The 12,421-nt window shown below is 37.8% G+C and overlaps 1 protein-coding gene across 5 annotated transcripts; it reads left to right on the top strand.

The window, feature by feature from the left end:
• Positions 1 to 343: 343 nt before the first annotated feature.
• On the top strand, positions 344 to 11,385 carry LOC121882449 (claudin-20-like). Of its 5 annotated transcripts, none has more exons than XM_042390714.1 (3): positions 344 to 917; positions 7,731 to 7,768; positions 8,143 to 11,385. In XM_042390714.1, the coding sequence occupies exon 3, from the start codon at positions 8,264 to 8,266 to the stop codon at positions 9,083 to 9,085; it is 822 nt and encodes a 273-aa protein (XP_042246648.1). In that variant the 5' UTR covers positions 344 to 917; positions 7,731 to 7,768; positions 8,143 to 8,263; the 3' UTR covers positions 9,086 to 11,385. The 5 variants fall into 5 exon arrangements, with proteins under 5 accessions (XP_042246648.1, XP_042246643.1, XP_042246647.1 ...); XM_042390713.1 differs by lacking the exon at positions 344 to 917 and adding an exon at positions 2,116 to 7,491 and having other exon boundaries at positions 7,900 to 11,385; XM_042390709.1 differs by having other exon boundaries at positions 4,206 to 11,385.
• Positions 11,386 to 12,421: the final 1,036 nt, after the last annotated feature.

Here is a 12,421-nt window from a genome sequence, read left to right as displayed (position 1 = left end):
CTTAATAAAGCATTTTATAAATAAATAAATAAAATGCTTAAGTGACTTTTTAAATGCAAAATGTAACTTTTTATCTGACAGATACAATAGCTGCTTTCTGGTGAGTCAGGTGATTTAGGTCTCTTCAGTCCTGGATGTGCACCAAACTAATGAAGATGAACTTTTGATTAGTTTACAGCCAAGTAAAAATGTCAAAAATGTAATACGGACAGAGTTTGAAGTAGAACTACAATGTTTCGTTAATAAAGTTGATCTGAAGACAATTAATCAGCAATTGTATTTTAATTTTATATAGTTGTTTCACTATATTTTTTAAAGAAAAAAATGCCAAAAATGTGTTGGAAAAATTAATTGAAGACTTGCTGTGCAGGACAAAGGCACGCGTCCCGCTCAGTTATATAACTATTGAAGGAAATCTACTTGATCTGACTCATCTGGACACTGAAGTTCATATTAGCTTCAGATAAACTTTGAAATATATTTTTGCACAGGAGGAGGACTGTGGATTTTGTCCCCCATCACTTACATTGTAAGTTCATTATAAAGAGATCCTGTAATGGTCGGTACGAACAGGAGGAATAATTACAGCAAGAAAAATATGTTTAAGTGTTCAAACAGTCCTGTTGAAGTATGAGGACCAAAATGTTCTCACAAAGATAGCAATAAAAACACAAACACACGTATGTGGTCGGTGTTTGAACAGCAGGAATGTGCTGAACTGCACTTCACCTGCAAACACACTAACACACACCTGACACGCTTTGTTTCCAAAAACATCCCAAACAGCTCTGAAACTCTGTGTGTGTGTGTGTGTGTGTGTATGTGTGTGTGTGTGTGTGTGTGTGTGTGTGTGTGTGTGTGTGTGTGTGTCCTCAGTAAACAGTAAGAGGATGAACATGTCACATCGCTGTCAGCTGGTGAGTTTCTACAGTTTCTTCTTTTAATTGTGTATTGAAGGACCAGTCGTTTTATAAATATCTTAATTATATAAATAAGTAAAATATTCTGTATAATTAAGCCATAAAATTGTGAAAATTGTCGTGATTGAAGGACAAAGATTTTGTGAGGCCAAGTGGCTAGGTGAAAACTTAAAGATAAACTATTGACTGAAATAAAAATTACTTTAAATAAACTCAATTTTTTTTCTATTTATTTAATTTAGCCTTCATTTAATCAGAAAAACCTCACTTTTTTTTTTAAGAGCGTCCTGGCCGAGAGAGGCAACAACAATAAGTACGGACAAACAACGGAAAATCCTAACACAAAATATATGTCTCATGATGTATCACCATTTATAATACAATCATATAAAATATTACATAGAGAAAACTTAACTGACTCCTTTAAACAAACCTAGGAGGAGACTGTCCTCCCAAGAAAAACGACACAACAGTTTGTAATGTCAGTTGTCCAAAAACAACATACAGTTTGAAGTTGCGTTTGAGTGACAGATGCCATCTAGTAATTATTATGACCCAGAGCAGTGATGCAGTTCAGATGACGTATATATACGTTCATTCAGAGGAGGAGGCTGGACGGAGGCATTAACCCAACAGCAGACTTTGTTACAGGAGACCACAGTTCGTTTCATGTTTCCAACCGCAAGTCGGGACACTTTTTAAAAAGCGAAACTACGATCGATTCTAATCTTAATTATTGTTGCCATGATGACAAAGTTGGCCTAACTTTAAGGAAGTAGTAACCTTAACACACACCACATGTTTCTCCAACCTTAACAAAGTGAACATTTTAACCCAAACCATGATCTTTACCTAAACCTAACCAGACCTCAACCACAGTGTTGTCACATCATAAAACATCATTATTGTTGAACAGTGATGTGTAACAGTTTCAGGAAGCACAGACAGATGATGTCGTCCTGACGATGCCGATAGAGGCGCCAGATTAGAAAACAATGCCATGTGTCATTCTGGAGTCACATGGTCAAACCACGTAAGAATACAATCATATAATAATATTACATCTTAACCAAAACGACTCCTTGCACCATCCCATTATCTGAAATAACTTTTCAGAACAAGGAGCTTCATGTTTATATTTTTTTTACCTTTTAACCTTAAACAAAATGTTAAAAATGTTTCACATTACAATCTGTGAATGTGTGTGAACAAATGATTAATTCAATCAAAATAAAAAAAAATGCAAATAAATACAAAATTAGATTAATTTATGAATTCAAGAGCACAAATTTAGATTTTATTTATCATTATTTATCTAAAGTATTATCTGTTTTCTCCCCCAGAGACGCACAGGTTCCATAATGTTGTGATAGACTTTATTCATACTGCACACTCCTAATTTAAATATCAATGTGTGTGTGTGTGTGTGTGTGTTCGGCTGAGATAAAGCAGTTCATTTATATTCCCGTCTGCCTGCTGATTGATGGTTGATGGAGCCTCGGGGGGATTTTGTTTCTGCCAGATGGTTTGATTCAGCTCCAAACTATTATCACTGTGACTGTGGGGTCAAAGGTCAAACTGCCTGCTTTAATGTGAAGCTAATTTCAGCCAGATTGGATGAAAGGTTGGAGAGTCAAAGGCTCTTTATGGAGAACGAGTGAATCCATGTAAAGGAATGAGTTCTTCTTATACAACATCTGATCAAATGTGGCCAGAAATCAATTCAAATTAACACTTACGCGCTGTTGCCGCCTCCTTAATGTGTTGTTTTATATTAAATTAATAAGAATATGAAGAAACATCCACTCACATCAAGGCTGGATTACATCATTTGGGTCTACATATTCTGATTAATTGAAAATTAGTTATAAATTAGCAGCAGTTGAGTCCAGTCTGAACACAAACAAGCAACAAAACTCTACAAATGTTAAAATCTTTCACTTCAAAAATGTTTGTTGAAAAACGAACATGTATTCATGCAGACAGTAATCTGCCGAAAAACCAGACAAAGTGTCATAAATATTCCTGCTGCAATTAACAATTAAAAAACAACATAAACACAATAAAAAAAAGCTTTTGTTGTTTGCTCTAAAAATATTTTCACCTCAGACAAACAGGATTTTCCTCTTTCGTATAATAAAATTTAATTTTGATTGATTTGAAAGGTACGGTGGCCCTGAGGTGCAAAACACAACAACACTGGATAAAATATAACAACAAATTAGAAGAAAACACAACAATTAAACATCAATGTTATCTTATGAAATGCTGTGACAACTATGTTAGAAAATATTTGGTTCTCTGATAAAAACATAAAAACTTGGTGGCAGAAGTTTAACTACAACTCCCAAGGTGCATTTCAGCATGAAACAGCCAATCACAGAAATTAGACTTGCAGAAGCTAAAATTTACAATGTTGAGAAAAACAGTTTTACAATCTGCAGATTAAATCAGTTCACTTTTAATTTCTGGGTCACTTTTGAGTGAATTCAGTAACTATGGCGACACGTTTTGTTTACGTGTTCATTACATTCTGATTCATGCCCACGGCTTCTTCTCAATAGCAACGGCAGCAGAGGATCATGGGTGTTGTAGTATTTTCAGCCACCGAAATCAGGGACAAAATGTGATTTCTCAGAAACGACGTGTAAATAATGTGAACTGGTGGTCAGAATATAAACCTGTGGGATCGTTACATTAACAAGAGGAGTCAGTAACATTGAGGAGATAAATAAACATTTAAAATGGGAACACATAATGAGGAAAACTCTATAAAGAACCAACTGTGTAAAAAGCAAAAAATAATACCAGTTTGAAAGAAAAACTAAACATCTCAAGGATCAGAGATTTCATAATTTATCTAATTTAATGTATTTTACTGTATTATTAATTTAATTTTAGTTGCGGTAGTTGTTTTAAAGCAGTTTGAATATTCTCGTGTATGAAACAGACTCTATTAGTAAACTTGCCTAAAAATAAAGTCAAACATAAAATCTCCAAAACAAATTGAAAAACAATAAAAAGTTAAATCAAAAACGAATCTCCTGTTTCATCTCCAAACTTCCATCTAAATGTTGTTTAAAATCAGTTCAGTAGTTCATGAAATAACCAAACAAACACAAACTGGAGCAAAATCTCTTCATATAAATGAAGCAGAACAACGAGGCAGAGCAGAGAGAACATAAATCTTTCAGCTTCATGCTGATCGGAGGCCAAACACATTATAAAAAAAAGAGAAAATATTTGATGAAATACTCCCCGGTTTGTCCTCTGCTTGCTCTGCAGCAGCAGGACGACGGAGGCCCGCAGGCGTCGAGTCAAACCTCCAGAGTCTGCTTGTAATCGACCGCCACCTCGTTTCACATCAGCGAGCGACCCGACGGAGCAGCTGGATATTAACACGAGCTGTTCAGTATGTGGGACAAACTGTGTGACCATGATCACAGGAGGCCTGTACGCTGCAGCAGCAGGATGTGAGTTATGAGACACTCGAGTTAAAGGAGCATACCGCTGCTTTTATATGTCGGAGCCCATTAATGAAACATCACTAATATACTCTCCATCCTCTGTCTAAAGTCTACATATCACTGTTTGTATGATTTATGAATAATAATTGTTTTTTGTGTGTGTGTGTGTATTTTTTAATTTTATTGAACAAATGGGCACAAATTATGTACCTAAAATAAAATACATAGCCTACAACTACAAAATAAAATAAAAATAAACAAAACAAAACAAATACCACCAGCTAAATACATTAAAAACTTAACAGGACAAAACAAACAGACAAAAAAGGTAAAGTAAATCACTCTGCTTCACATTTTGAGCCTCAGTCAGCAGCTTAAAAATTTAATTCTCAAAAAAAAAAGCTTCCCATTGTAGTTTAAAAATTATGATTCAAGGGTACAAACTAAGAACAAACAAAAACATATATATATAATATATATACATATAAATCTTCTTGTCCTGTTTATAATTCACCATGTTCTGATATTTTAACTTCAACCAGGACTCAAAATATCCCGCCCACCTTCAAAAATTAGATTTTGTTCTATATTCTTACAAATATCCTGTTGAAGAGTCCACTGATACACTGAACATTTCAAACATTGTGTTAAGTTTTTGTCTTTTAGTGCCTTTAAATATAAAAGCTTCTTCATCTTAATGATGTTATTCAGGTTTTTTCCTTCTTCATTTGTGACCTGTAAGTCACAGAGTGAAAGGACGGCTACGGGAACAGAGAACCAGATTTTATTTTATTTTATTTTATTTTGGAGTCTCTGTTGCATCATGTTTTTATGTCTGATGTGTTTATTGTTTATGTTTGTGTATTCTCTTTCTGTGTGTGTCAGTATATACTGACAACCTGTCAAACAGCTTCTCAAAACAAGACATTTTTCTCTATTTTGTAACATTTTATAGACTTTATATGCTTCATTCTCTATTATTTTATTTATATTTTTAAACCTTCATTTTAATTATTCTAAAGTTAAAATACCTTTTTGCATTTACGCTACTTTATCACCAGGGATACCTTATCCTGGGAAACACAATTTCATGTCATCATATGTAATATTTGAACTGAAAAGTATAAATGTAACTGTGGTGAGATGATAATAAAGATCTTTGTATTTGTATCTTGTTCAAAATGTTTGTTTAATAATCTGCAGATTAATCGATAATGTAAATAAAATAATCAATGACCTTTTCTGTGGAAAAAACACATCAGACCCATTATCTTTCAAAGCAGAGTATTTCTACATGTTTTAAAACGTGTGAAAGAGATCTTTAACAAGTACATATAAGTTCTATAAATGCTTCCGTTTAAAAGACTGAACAGAGTTTCATTAGGTTCAAAAATGTGTTGAGCTGCCAGTTAAAGAAAAAAAAGATTTAAAGCTCCTTTCTGCTATGAAAGTGATCAATTTTTGTTTTCATTTTCATTTTATTGATATATTTTAGCAGGAAAAACTATGAAAAACAGTCAGTTTAGAAGCAGTTTTATAAAATAGCTGATACTAGTGTTTATAAATGTCTCTGTGTTTATATTGTTATTATGACATTTTAATCAGAATCTGAATAACTCTGATGTTCTTTTAGTCTGGAGTTCAGAATAATTACACTGTTTTTTTAACAAGGAACAAATTATAAAACTCATATACTTAAAAAAATAAGAATTCAATAATAAAATGTCTTTTAAATTGTGCTTTTAAAACAACTTAAAATAACAGCTGTGTATGCTGTATGTTGGATAATGCATCATTTAAATGTAAATTTAGTTAATTTAACTATTTACAGTTGCTTTAATGTATCAGTGTATTAACTGATTATTATCAAACACTGAATCTGTCTATAATTACTCTAGTGGCAAATTACAGACTTTTTTGTGTGTTTTTAAGTGTGTGTGTGTGTGTGTGTGAGAAAACCAGTTTAAGTTCAAATTATTTATTTCTCTCGAGAGGCTGATTATTATTTTAGTGTTTCTAACCTGAAGGTACGTCTGGTCTAATTCTGAGGAGTCACATGATTATTAAACGGACAACTAAGAAAATTCATTAACTTTAGTGAGCGTAACATCTGTCTACATTAATGCTGTAACCTGTAATGTGGCGTCACAAGTAGATTTTGCTTCATCTTAAGAGGCTAAAACCCAAAAACTGCTGTTTTTTCTGATGACTACAGAAGCTCCATCAGAAATCTGCCCACTTTAAAGCTGCAGTAACCGCTGGTTTGGCGAACACGATGACATCATCGCTCTGTATGTCCTGTGGGAAACTGAATCCTTCTTATTTGTTAACAGTTATTATATCAACAAAAAAACTTTAATTATCCAGTGATGATGGGTGAAATGACGCCCACGGAGTCTTTAATCTTGTATTTTCCCACAGAGGATCTGTTTGGTGAGGTAGGCGGATAAAAATGGTGTTTATTGTTTTCTGTTTGGTGAAAAGCAGCTCGTGTCTGTGCAGGTTTGAAGCTGATAAGACCCAGACTGCGGGATTATGGTAATAACAGGCTGCCACTGGCTGACTGACTGCTGGGTCCCATCACTACAGAGCGGGTGGGTGGGCTTCGGACGCTTATCACCGTGTTGCAGAGGGCGATTCTTCATACAGTCACATGACGGGCGACACCTTGATTCACACTGCAGCCGCACAAAGAACAGCTCAGCGGTTTTTATCACCAAAAACGAGGACGAAATAACCACCCGATGGTGCGTGTTGATTGTTTTAAAAGCACAAATTATCCTGTCAGTCACCTGAAATGTGACTGTTTTTGTAAGTGAAGGACTCGGTCTAGTAGATATTATCAGTAATAGTCAATAATGAGCTTTTAAGAGGCGTTGTCGCATTTTTCAGAGGGTTGTAAAACTCAAGCGAGGTGAAAAAAAACAGAATTTAACTAGTCTTATCTAAAGAAAACAATACAAACAATCATTTTCAGGTGAACGGCTGCTTTCGTGTGGTCAAAGGCGTGAAAGAGAAGCGTTTCTGCGCATCGTACAACGCCATCAACTCATCTGATAAGAACGCTGCTCTGCGGCTCCTTCAGCAGAGCCGGTGACCTTCAGGTTAGAAAACCTGTTTCCTGAAACACACTTCAGTCAGTTTGCACGAAGAGGTTTTTATTCTATTCAGAACGAGCTCGCAGGAAAAACACAAAAGGACTCCTGGTGCATCTTTTTCCAGAACGCAGAATGGGATGAAACTGTATGTACAGTTGCCAAGGAGACAGCAGGCAGAGAGGTAGTTAGAGGCTGTTAACCCACACACCCTGTGTTTTCATTCACACTCTCTGCTCCGTCCTCAGGAATCACTTCAGAAGACGCAGCCAGACACTCAACACAGGTAAGACTCCAGATTCATATGATTTAACTTTAAAAATAAGAATTTTTCCTCTTTTGTTGCAGATGTTTAACTCCATGAAGAGGTTAGGATTGAATAAATTAGAAGAAATAACTTAGTTTTTCCTCTTGCAGTGGAAAAGCAGCTCAGAAACAGTAGAGCCAAGGGATGCTGCAGCTTTAAATGGACATAATTGAGTGTCAATGATCACCACATCAGCTGCAGAGTAACTAATGCAGGCAATCAGCGAGCTCACACATGCTTGCCCTCCTAACACACAAATCACAAAAACAGGGAAAGAAAAGCTCAGCAGCCTCAGCTGTGTGTCCGTCACGCTCTCACGCTCACTTCAATTCTCATTTCTCCTCTGGTTGCAGCCCGCTGGAGCCGGCGCTGAGGAATTATCTGCTGTCAGGACTTGTCCGGGACGCCGCCGCCGCCGCACCAACAGGGACGGAAGCTGGGACGAGGAGGGAGAGGGGGGGGGGGAGCTGAGCCATGCTGTCCACCGCCATTCAGATCCTGGCGTTCGCCTTGGCGCTCCTGGGCGTCCTCGGCGCCACGGTGGCCACTCTGCTACCCAACTGGAAGGTGAGCGTCAACGTCTGGTCAAGCATCATGACCCCCATCTCGCAGATGCAGGGTCTGTGGATGGACTGCGTCTGGTACAGCTCCGGCGTCTTCAGCTGCACCATGAAAAACTCTGTGCTGTCGCTGCCGGCGTATCTGCAGACCATGAGGGCCGCCATGGTCCTGTCCTGCATGGTGGCGTTGTTTGGACTCTGCCTCGCCTCCCTAGGGCTCAAATGCACCCGCTGGGGGGGCAGCCACCGAGCGAAGGGGCACACCGCCATCGCTGCGGGGGGCTGCTTCATCCTTGCCAGCTTCCTCTGCCTGGTCCCCGCGTCCTGGTTCACCAATGAAGTCATCACCACCTTCCTGACCACCGACCTGCCAGACAGCAGCAAATATCAGCCTGGTGGAGCTCTGTGCGTCACTTTCATCTCCGCCGGCTTCCTCCTGGCTGGAGGGGTCATTTTTTGTTTGTCGTGTCCAGGAAGAAGAACAACACGAACGGAGTACGCTGACCCTGACAGACTGTACCGAGAGGGGGAACGGAGGCGAGAGCCGCAAGCGGAGCGCAAACATCCGAAAAACAGGCAAAACAAAACAGTCCAACTGCAGATGGACGAGATGAAGCAGGAGAAACCTCCTCAGGAGAAACCAGAACAGGATCAGGAGAAGAAGAGCTACTCATCTCCCTCCAAACTCCCTCAAAAAGACATCAAGGACAGCTACAGCCTCCAGGAGTACGTTTAATCCTCACGGCTGGCTGAGTGGGGAAATGTGGAGTTTTCAGCCGAGGCTTTCTGGCTCATGGGGAAGGGGGAGGTGAGCTGGGGGGGGGGAGGTGGAATAATTACCAAATGTTGGGAATGACAGATTGAGGATTCAGCCGAATGTATCTGAAATGAAAAGCAGAGAAAACAGCAGAAAGAGGAGAAAAAATAAACTGCACCAAATCCTTTAAAAACTGGCGCAGCTTTCTCATACCAAAGAGCTGAACCTGCTGATCATTTAAAAAAAACAAAAAAAAAAACACACACAGCTCTGACTGAGACTGAAAAGCCATCGTTTTCCAGCTGTGGATGCTGTCTGCTTTCTGAGATTAACTCGTGTTCAAACAGAGCCGACCCAAAGCTTTCTGTGGCCCAGAGCAGGATCGGACTTCCCAACACCAACAACCTGGAAAAGACATTGTTGCCATCACAATTAGGATAATATATATACTTAACTTAATCTGTATTTTAAATAATACAGATTCTATATTGTTACTGTTTATGTACACATACAATATAAAAACTACAAAAGAAACAGCTACTGTCACTTTAAGATACACGCACTGATTTTGTTGTAACACTCTTGAAACCCAAGGTCACAGTATTTTCTCTGATTTTATTTTCCTTCAGGTACCTCAGCTTAACGTGACCAAAAATATAATTTACGACAGACTAGAATGAATAACAGTTAATATATATATTACCTCAAATAATTACAAATTCTAGATCACAGAAATACAGAAAAGAGTTTGTTTGTTATCTCAACATTTTGAAATCCACATTAAGCTTAAAAACACAGAAATATTTGTCTGTTTTTCATCTATTAATATTGAATCATTAAATGTTTATTTATTATTAAATATTGTTTTAAATTCATAGAAATGGCCTGATAAAGATGTCTTTTCAACTTAACTAAACTAGTAAGTGTAATGTTTACCATGTTCACCATCTTGGTTTAGCGTGTTAGCATGCTAACATGCTCATGTTTAGTAGGTGTAATGTTTGCCATGTTCACCATCTGAGTTTAGCATGTTAGCATGCTAACACTTGCTAATTAGCAGTAAACACAAAGTAACACCTGCACTATTCGGTCATAAACTTAAGTATTAAGTATTTCTGGTAGCACTCGATGAAAAGTCAGAGAATCACCAAAGTCAGTAGGATTCATCCTCTGAAGACTATGAATGTTTGTACCAAATATCACAAAAATATATCAAATAATTGTCGAGACATTTCACTCTGGAGCAGAGTGGTGGACGGACTTGTATGATTATAAGCCGTGCTGCCAGCAGTGCTAATAATCATACATGAGAATAACAGTTAATACAATTCATACAGCATGCAAGTCCACTGGCTTATTCCTGTTACCTTTACATTAATCAGTAGAAAACACTATATAGTAAAAAAAGAAAATATTAAATTAAAAAATAGGTAAAAATAATCTGGAAGATTTTTGTTACAGTGCTGTTGAGTCTTACAACAAAATCTTGGAGTGTATCTTAAATTGTGACAAAAAATTTATACTCACTTGTCCATGTCCACACTAAGCCAGCTAAATTCGTGAACGCATCTTCTTCTCTCCGTTTTGTTCCTCCCTCTTGACTAAAACAAAGCTTTTCCAAAGCGTCCTCCAGAGGAAGTAAACGTGAAAACGCCGGCTTGGTGTCGTAGTGTGTACGGGGAAAACGGAGCTTTGTAGAAACGCTGTTAAATCGCCGACAAAACAGATGGCGGCAGTAGCGCAGTGTTTCAAGAAGAAGAAACACAGTGACAACAATAACAACAACGATGGCAGACGACTTCATGCAAATGTTGTTCTCTTTATTGTCTACTTTGATAGCTTGTTTAGAGTTAAACGTAGTTATCTACCACCCTTCTCTTGTTGAAACTGTTATCAGCTCGCAATAAACTAAATGTCAGGAAGCCGTTGCAGAAACGGGAACAGTATGCCGTTTCTTTTTCGCTGGTTTTCTGTGGCTGACTTGCTCAGTTCCAGTAGGAGGAGAATTACTGAAATCCCTACTGTGGACGCATGTTGTTTTTTCTTCTGCGTTTTAGAATTTAGCCGACTTAATGTAGACGTTGTCTTATTCGCAGCCCCCTGGTGGTGGAAGTCACTTCTTCCATTTCAGGCCGACTCTGAACTAAAATCTTTGGGAAACAGAGCGTCAGTGCATGCTGTCAGTGTTTAGAAGCTTATAGTTAGTGAACGCTGCTGTACTCGAGACTGTGCCTGAAGCAATAAACACATTGTTGAGCTTTTTAAAATTATCGTGTAGACAAAGATTAAAACGAGTCCAGATCCAAAGCATCTGAACGACAGCGTCCACCCCGTCTTTTCCTGTCGGTTGAGGGGGAGGCGAGAGGTGCAGCGCAGCATGGAGAGAGGTAATGATGCTCTTTGCTTTCCCATTATCCTCTCACCACGGTTGGATGCACACTGCACATACACACACTGCACGCACACTCTGTTTCAGCTGTATGAAAAGGACATCCAGTCATTTTCAGAATGTAATTTACAGCCTAATGGAGACTGGAGAGTCCACAGTGCTGTGCACATTTGGTGGGTGGGTGTCCTTTAACCTGAGGTGTGCTGTCAATCACACCTGCCAAAGCTTCTTGGAAATAAAAAAAGAGAAGAAATCATCGAGCTGAACGCCCACACTGCCTCTCAGGAAAACCTGCAACAACAAAAAAAAACATTCAGAGGAGAAAATGGAGTCGATTCATCAGCACTGCGCTGAGATTTCACTGTCAAACCTGACAGAGACACATCCAGGCACGATCAGATAGAAAACAAATAAGCATGAAACAAGAAAAAAAGACAGGCATCATCAGATTCATTTATGTGCTTCTGTAGGTCGATGTTGATGTTTTTGCTGCTTTTGGACTCAAACTTCACCCCTCCGGAAATTAAAAACCATTGTTTTGTTTTGTAGATGGACGACTGGGCAGTTTTGAAATGATGAGCAAAGGTTTTTTAAGCTTAATGTGACCAATCATATAATTTACTGCAGGCTAAAATAAATTACAATAATAGAAAAAAATATATTCTGGTCATACATTACCTCAAATAATTACAAATTTCCTGAAATACAGGACAGAATTTATTTGTTATTTGAAAATTTGGAAATCCACATTAAGCTTAAAAACACACACATGTATTTGTCTGTTTTGCACCTATTAATATATAATAATTTAATGTTTATTCATTATCAAATATTGTTTATAATGCATAGAAGTGGCCTGAAAAAGATGTCTTTTCAACTTCATTTAGACGTCAGGTAAAGACGTCTCCTCAGTGATGTCATTTTTC

The sequence above is a fragment of the Thunnus maccoyii genome, chromosome 17 (assembly GCF_910596095.1).
Source record: "Thunnus maccoyii chromosome 17, fThuMac1.1, whole genome shotgun sequence".
Classification (NCBI taxonomy): Eukaryota; Metazoa; Chordata; class Actinopteri; order Scombriformes; family Scombridae; genus Thunnus; species Thunnus maccoyii.
The sequence above is the reverse complement of the archived record's forward strand: the minus strand, read 5'-3'. Positions and strand labels throughout refer to the sequence as shown.